At 43.6% G+C, this 8,628-nt stretch overlaps 1 protein-coding gene across 1 annotated transcript in view; it reads right to left on the bottom strand.

Moving 5' to 3' along the window:
• Window positions 1–787: 787 nt before the first annotated feature.
• xylt2 (xylosyltransferase II) overlaps window positions 788–8,628 on the bottom strand; it is a 38,287-nt gene continuing 30,446 nt past the window's right edge. Inside the window, exons 7-11 of the mRNA XM_066642149.1 lie at window positions 8,408–8,584; window positions 6,730–6,986; window positions 5,620–5,815; window positions 4,905–5,238; window positions 788–3,683 (exon numbers count right to left, since the gene is read on the bottom strand). Coding sequence (XP_066498246.1) covers window positions 3,361–3,683; window positions 4,905–5,238; window positions 5,620–5,815; window positions 6,730–6,986; window positions 8,408–8,584 — 1,287 coding nt within the window. The 3' untranslated portion in view covers window positions 788–3,360. The remainder of the gene's footprint in view (window positions 3,684–4,904; window positions 5,239–5,619; window positions 5,816–6,729; window positions 6,987–8,407; window positions 8,585–8,628) is intronic.

The following is an 8,628-nucleotide window of genomic DNA, read 5'->3' as shown; positions in this document are numbered from 1 at the left end:
AATCACTGGATTAGGAACACCTACTTTGTATTTACACTCATTGTCAATTTGATTCGCTTCACTGACCACACAGGACCACTTTCTGTACAGAGTTCTACAACTCCAGATTGCAGTCTGTCTGTTTCCCCCTTCCCTCCTGTTCCTCAGCGCTCAGGACCCCCACAGAGCAGGTGTGATGTGGTGGTGGATCATTCTCAGCGCTGCAGTGACACTGACATGGTGGTGGTGTGTTAGTGTGTGTTGTGCTGGTGTAGAGTGGATCAGACATAGCAGTGCTGCTGGAGTTTTTAAACCCCTCAGTGTCTGGACCGAGAACAGTCCACCGACCAAAAACATCCAGCCGACAGCGTCCTGTGTCACTGATGAAGGACTAGAGGACGAGCGACACACACTGTGCAGCGACAGATGAGTCTATACTGTCTCTGACTCTACATCTACAAGGTGGACCAACGAGGGAGGAGTGTCTCAGAGTGGACAGAGAGTGGACACAGGGTTTAAAAACTCCAGCAGCACTGCTGTGTCTGATCCACTCTACACCAGCACAACACACACTAACACACCACCACCACGTCAGTGTCACTGCAGCGCTGAGAATGATCCACCACCACATCACACCTGCTCTGTGGGGGTCCTGAGCGCTGAGGAACAGGGGAGAAGTGGTCCTCCTGAGTATATTAATGAGCTTCTACTAACTTTTGGACATTTCGTATAAAGCAGGGTATTTACTGGAGCACAGTGACGCGACAGATACAATAAAGCAAAGAATATCAGACTCATCATTGCACCATTCATTTCTCCTTTATTGTGCCTCCAGCAGAAGTCTCTGCTCTTGAAATTTACTACACGTTTCTGTTCCTCACCGTGGTGTGTTTTAAGACGTGGTTTAGGAACGGAACCTCTGCTCCAGGTACCATTTCATGAAAAGACTGAGACAGACGATGCACGACGAGGATCATGAAACAGACGACACACTGAAGCCGTGCCTTCTACATGATCAACAGGTGAAAACATGATGGCCCTCGCTAAGGGGGATATAAATAGAAAAAAATAATAAATCAGTTCATTTTGACAATGCACCACACGTGTGTTTGTGACACACACCAACTTCCTTTGATCTAAAACAAAAGGCTCCTCTTCTGAAGCAAGTGTACGAAGAGAAATTTCACTTAAATTCATTGTGACAGCAACTGCCCAAAAAAATAAGTTACACAAGACAATGTGCACTTTAACTCTGCAATTATAGAAAACAACCCCATACTATCTCCAGCATATAATAATAATAATAATATTATTCTGTGATTTAATCCCAAACCTGGTGTTAAAAAGGTGTCCAACTGTTTTGGAGAAAAATAATAGGCCATTATCTTACACCATTATGACACAAAGTGACAAAGACCAAAAAAATAAAAATAAATAAAAATAAACGTGTATTTCACTGGTTAAGAATGTAGTGGCCCGTGATAAGCCTGTACCGTTTCTCAGAACTGGGCCTGAAGGGAATAAGAGTGTAACAGAGTTTACAACGAACTATAATACTATCAGTTATAATTTAACAGTAAACTAGCTACGTACCGAGGAGACTGTGTCACTCAAGTCAAGGCTTCTGACCATTTAATTACAGGCGACCGAAAGGTATATAAACCAAACTTAATTTATGCTCCGCCCACAAATGCTCTCTTACATAGCAACGGTTCAAAGGTTGGAAAAGTTTAAAGAACGCAGGCAAAAATCCCTTTTAACTCACGGCTCAACAACTGAGAGTTTTAACTTCAAAATCATAAATTTGAAATGATTTGATGTTCGAATCAAAACAGCTGCAATTTGAATCCTGAAATTCCAAACACGACTATCACACTGGGCGGCACGGTGGCGCAGCAGGTAGTGTCGCAGTCACACAGCTCCAGGGACCTGTCTGTGAGGAGTGTGGTGTGTTCTCCCTGTGTCTGCGTGGGTTTCCTCCTACAGTCCAAAAACACATGTTGGTAGGTGGATTGGCGACTCAAAAGTGTCCGTAGGTGTGTGTGTCTGTGTTGCCCTGTGAAGGACTGGCGCCCCCTCCAGGGTGTATTCCCGCTTTGCGCCCAATGATTCCAGGTAGGCTCTGGATCCACCGCGACCCTGAACTGGATAAGGGTTACAGATAATGAATGAATGAACTATCACACTGTTAGCATGATCGCTGATTTGTAATCAAGCTTATTTTAAGTTAGCTATAACAAGGTCTGGTTTACTTGTTTAAACCAAAAACTTGGCACGATGTGCATGATGCAGCTAATGTAACCTCATTCATATTCATTAAGCTTGTGTGACTGGTAACTGTTGCTAAAAAAAGAATGCATTTGTAGATGGAGCAAAGATCAAGAATTAGTTCATCATCGATGGTATTCAAATGTGGAGGGCATAATGTAACCAGACAAAGAGAAGACTGTTTGTCGAAGCCTCAAACTCTAGTGTATCATACAACCCCTGCGCACTCACACGGTTACTGTGGTGTAGCCCTCAAACGTTTGCAACAAATAATTCAGTGGTAAACACCTGTAAGATGTGGTTTTTAACTGAAGCCATTCAAAAGAAACATGAAAGACCAGCCATTGAATTTACAAAACTAATTCACAACTGTCTGAGACTTGTCGTCGTTAATAGTGTTGGCCACTTGTTTGCTGAACTGTACAACATGAATCCATGACGCGGTAACGCTGCACCTCCTTCAACAGCATTGGAAACATGAGCGGATGGAGCCAGCAGTGACCACCAGCAGTGACTTCATAACCTTCATGACTTGTGGTACAGAGAAGATCTGTCTTACAGTAAAGTGCACTTCATCGATCTGCTTCTGGAGTTTGAATATGAATGCATCCAAATGAACACACAAACGCAGGGCAGCGGACTCCAATCACTTGGCTTTAACAGGTAGTAGAGCTTCAAATAAAGGATATTGGCCAGTCTTAACACAGAAGAAGAACAATGTGCACTTCCTTTCACTTGTCCTGTATATAAAGAGCAAAAGTGTTGAGGGGAAGGGTTTCTCATCGTTAAACCCCATTCGAACCAAGACTGGATGTGGACACCTCACAGATTTTGTAACCTTTAATGGACGTCCCAACAAAGATATATTAAGGTCTTGAAATATCTGGCAGTCTTCATGTGCAAATGTCAATTGCATCTCTTTAGATTCTCCCTGACAAACCGTCTAAAACAGAAGGTGCCTCAAATTCACCCCTGTGGGACCTCCAGCGGTGGGACAGGTTAAGAAACCATACCCCGTAAACATCACTCACAGGGGCCACGCTCCTCTGGACCCCGCTTTCTTATGTAGTTCAGTTTAGTGTTCTTGGCCCTTGTTTGCCCCCATCTCGGGGGCTACCTGATGCGGCCGTTGCTTTTGACTGGCCCCAGTTCTGATTTGGGGTCTAGCGAAAGGGAGCTCCAGTTGGTTTTGGCACACTGGGCTACAGTGGGGCAGAGGGAGACCTGGGTTGAGCAGATGTCTCCAGTCACCCAAAAGGCCCCCACCAAACTGTCCACCCAGGACTCCAGAGCCCTCCCAACCAGAGAGGCTTTCTTCTGAGCCTCCTCCAGCGCATGTTCCATGGGGGGCAGTTTCAGCACGTGGGCCAGCTGCTGGAAGCCCTGCTCCATGTACAGGTTGCCAGGGGGACCTGCATGTAGCCAGCCATGTTCCTCTGAGAAGACATTGCAGGAATGAGACAGAGAGGAGGGGGAAAAATAGGTTATTAGCATTCATAAGAGTATGAAAAACACACCAATGATAACATTAGCGTAGTTATATATAGAGAAACTTACAAACAACTGAGAGCATGAAGATTATCAGGAAACTCAACAATTACCCAAAGCATTAACGTCCAGTGTGCCACTATTGAGCAGAATTAATAGGACATTTCATATTCTTTATTATTCTGGCTACTTACAACAACCTGCTATGCTTTATTCACATTTATGTCGTGTCATACCCAAGACTGCATCTCGGTCTCTGCTTGTGTAATCATTTTTATACTTTAGTATCTCTTCTCTGTGTGAGGGAAGTGGGGGCTATGTCACTAACAAATCAGAACCAGTGCTGGCCCAAGCTGTCATGTTAACTTAGACTAATCCTAATTAGCCCAACTCGTTACCAGGAAATACGTATTATCCAAGGAACCTGAAGCATGACGTCCTGGCTTTGTTCTCTTGGACAAAGTGAGTTTGGAATCTTTGGTGAAGTGTGAAAACTGTTTTAAACCTGAGAGGTGTGACCCCACACCACTGATCGGTGCCATGGGTTTCACTTCTAGTGAACTAAGGTGCGGCCTGCTGCACGTGTGGAAGCTACTTTCTCCCTGTGCCGTGTGGTTGTTTTCTTAACGCGGCCGCTTTGACTTATCGCATTCCATTTCCTACGCCTAATAAAACGACACAGGACTGAAGCAAGGTTACAGTAATTGGCTCATCGTTTATTAGAGAACAGCTCAGGTTTGCACGGTGAAATACCACACATCCCAAAAGCACTGTTTCTTCTGTTTTTTTTTAATCCAATGACAATAAAGAAAAGCAGCAAACGAATGAAAATACTTTCTACCATTTTGTAAACGTACAAACAGAAAAGTGAATTGCAGAAGTGATTCTTGATGTTGGAGTTCTTGTGTGTGAGAAATTGAGCCCCTGAGTGTGGACTCAACTATTCATGACAATGTGAAAACACCCGTAAACAACCTGCAGGAGACTTCACAAGTGAAATGTAGCGTCATGCAAGTTGTCCACCACATAATAGCCTAACATTAAACCTTCAAAAGCTCCTTTTAAGCAGCTGTCACTGTGGGCGAAGCTACGTTTTCCAGTGATTCAGTGGTTAGTGTGAGTTAATCCAGTCCTGACAGATGAAAAGAAAGACGTTTTTTGTTTCTCACCTTTTCGAAGTGGTTCCTTTCCTTTAAAAGCCAGTGGAATGATCAAGAAATGTGCTTCTGCCACACGTTCCCACAGCCTCAGCACACGGACGGTCCACACTCCAGGCCTCAGTGGACGCTGCAGCGGTGGCTTGTACTGCGTGAATTCAGCTTCTACGTCCACACTGATGTCGTAAGAAGCTGCTACAACCTGTGCGGGGTCAATCCACACTATGGTGGCTGTGAGGTTGGGGCCTCGAGCCCATTTCTGCACGGCCACAGGCTCGTCCAGAGGGCCCATCACACCCCCAAAGTTTCGAAAGATTCGCTCCTTGGGGTCCCACTCTGTTCCAACCTAGTGGATGACAAGCCCAGAGCATGCCTCGTTTACTATATTACATTGGGTGAATTACTACAGTTTGAGCAGCTATGGTACGGCCATTAATCATCTGCATACTTTAGGATTCTCTTGAAATGCAAATGTAGCATTGGGAGAACTGAATCCTCTTTTATTCTACATTCAAGGTGCTAATATTATCCACTAGGTCGTCCACCTGTGGTTCCTCATGTGTGGATGCAAACTATCAGAATTAATATACATTTAGCCATTTTACAAATATGATACTGTTATTATGCTTCTCTGATATGGATCTTCAGAACCCAAGCCATCCTCCCACAGCCACTACAGGAGCCTGCGACCATGACCACTGCTTTATTCCCTTTGTCCACATCTTACCTCCAGGTTTTTCAGCCTCTCGAACTCATGCAGGTTGCTCTCGAGTTGCAGGGTCGCCTGGGGGACAGCCCACACCTCCAACATCTCTCTGCTTCCAGACACTACACTCTGCACCTCCTGTCGCACTAGGTAGCCCTGGAAACGGTCGTCATAGAAATAAAGGTGCACAGACACGGGGTACCCAACAGCCTCAAACCTGGGGGAAAACAAAGTCATATTTAACCCAAGCCATAGTTTTGGAAAGTGATACCAAGACAGCCATCTTCATTAAGAGCAATCGTGCTGCATTTCCATAAACAGATATAAAGTGGAATGTATATATATTCAGTAGGACATGCCATCATACACGTTTCCCTAACCTAACCCTAACCCTGCAAACTCCTAAGGAATCACTGGCAATTCATAGAAAGAAACATTTATAATTATAATTATAAAACTGAGTATTCAAAAAAACAAATGCTCTGAAAATTAACATAAAACATAAAACAACATTCAATACGTCAAGCCTTCACTGACTCACGGATGACTACGACTGACTCAACTGTGAAAAACGTGTGTGAATATCACATTACACATGGTTCATTAGCGGTTCACACCTGCTAGTTTCCAGCTTAAAGCAGAAAACACAATCATTCAGACTCACAGAGGAACTGACAACCCGACAAGTTCTAGAACATTCCACCGAAACTTCAATCAGAGGAGCACAGAGGCTTGGATGAAGTATGTTGTTATAGTCACTCGCCAAAGTTAAGTTTCCCACAGATCCAAACTGTACATTCTGTCCATGAAACTAAATTCAGTGTGGCACCTTTCTGCACAGGGTTAGTGTCCAATTATTTATTATTATTATTATTTTTATTTGCTGAGATTAATGTTCAAAAACAAAAGAATTTCAACATATTAATTTGCCCCCCACCCAGTAAATCAATCAATCAATCAATCAATCAATAAAAAAGAAACCCCAAAAACAATTGTGCATTTAAAATGGGTTAAAAGTATGTTTTTCTGAAAATGTCTGCACTCATTTTTCAAATCAATTGTGTGTGTGTCATTAGACTTGAAAAACCCCAACCCTTTTGCACACACTCTGAACAGTGGCTGGGGACTCACCTGCAGGCCTCACTGCTGGCATGTGTGCTCTCCTGACTGCGCAAGCCCAGCCGGAAGGTGGAGGAGAAGGCTGTGAGGGCAACGTCGCTGAGCGTCCCCACGCCATCCTCACGCTCAAAAAGACTCTCCCAGTAGGCCTTCAGGGCCACTGTGCCTGGGGGGTACTGACCGTACAGGTGGGTGTCCAGGATATCTATGGCCTCCTGGTTCACGGTGGACTCAAACTTTCGAGCGAAGAACGTAGGCCTGGTGAGTTGCTGTTGAAGGGAAAACAGAATTGAGCACAGTCATAAATAAAATACAGTAATCAAAACAGGACGATAAATATTTGTAGGCAAATGTTTGCGCATCCCGGATGAACCGTTTAGTTCTGTTTTCTAAGTGAACGTGTTTACACATGATTTACATAGCACCATTGACATTTACCATTTTAATGGATTAGTGTAGAGCATTTGAAAAATAGAGGCTTGTGCAAAGGCTATTTTGTGTTTTATATACAACCGGAAATCAGCAAATCATTTAAAAAAGGGGAATGTCATGTTGCAGGGAAAAGTCACAGTCAAGTTTTCCCCCGGTGGAGGAAATGTGAACTTTTATTTACTCAGAAAATCAATAAGAACTAAACATAGGGCATAGGTCGTATGACTAAACATACAAGTGACAGCAACTAAAACCTGGGGTTTGATACAATCCAAGAGGCTTGAAAACGGACCAGAAGTAAGAAATGTCAATGTGTGGACTTTCAGGTGCCAAGAGGAACATTTCAGATCATCAAACTAACCTTAATGAAGATAAAACACCGCAGGTAAAGACACAGTGTAGCTTTTAAATGATCACTCCATGTACTGAAGATAAAGCTTCACTCAGAACTCCTATACCTCACGTGAAGAAGTCATTTCCCCCTTAAACATAGTAACTGGTTGTGCATCCTTGGCAGCAACAGATGTGATTAGATGCTTGTGATATGCTGATATGTTATGCGTGGAGTCTCATTCATATAGAGTCTCACCCTATTTTCACAATTGTTTTCTGCTAAAGGGGATGGTTTTTGAGAATTAACTGACAATTTAAGCTCTAGCCACAGAATCACATCAGGACTTTGACTCCGCCACTCAATAACTTTACTTTTAAGTAATTCAGGAGCGGTAATCTTGTGTCAAATGTGTCAAAAGTTTGGACACCTCTCCTCATCAGTGATTGGTGGAGTAGAGCTAGTCACTGTATAGAACTATGTACCAGCCCCTACCTCTGTACAACCCCAGTTACAGTCTCAGACACATTCAGAAGGGAGCGGTTCTACAGATTAACTCTCGACGAGGCCACAGCTGTTCACTGAAAACCGTTCCAGGTGACGACCTCATGAAGCCGACTGAGAGAACGGAGAGTGTGTGAAGCTGTCGTCAAAGCAACAGGGGGCTACTGTTCCTTCATATTTTTAATATCTTCCATATTAATTTACAACGTAGAAAATAAGAAAAACAAATCAATGAGAAGTTTTGACTGCTACTGTACTTTCACAACATGTGGCAAATGGCCCAAAACAAAGGAACCCCTCCCTGAGCGGGCATAACCATAACATTTGACTGGTACTGTACATATTATTATAGAACAAGCAGCGGGATAAAGATGCCTCATTCATGCTTTATCAGAAACCTGCTTCATTACACTGTCTACCAACCTGAATTCGGATGAGATCTGAAGGTTTGAAGTCGTTGGGGGAACAGCCGCACCAGTCCACTATGTGTTTGTACTGGCACTTGCAGCCCAGCTTACGATTCCAGTTCGTCACACGCAAATTGTTGTCCACTAATGTGTCACACATGTGGCTGTTGCCCAGTACCGTGTGAAAAAAAGACTGTAAACAAAAAGGACAGAGTAAGATTTAGATCTGGGTAATAC

This window comes from Hoplias malabaricus, chromosome 13 (genome assembly GCF_029633855.1).
Source record: "Hoplias malabaricus isolate fHopMal1 chromosome 13, fHopMal1.hap1, whole genome shotgun sequence".
NCBI classification, from domain to species: Eukaryota; Metazoa; Chordata; class Actinopteri; order Characiformes; family Erythrinidae; genus Hoplias; species Hoplias malabaricus.
Note: the sequence above shows the minus strand (reverse complement) of the source record. Positions and strands in the feature narration are given on the sequence as shown.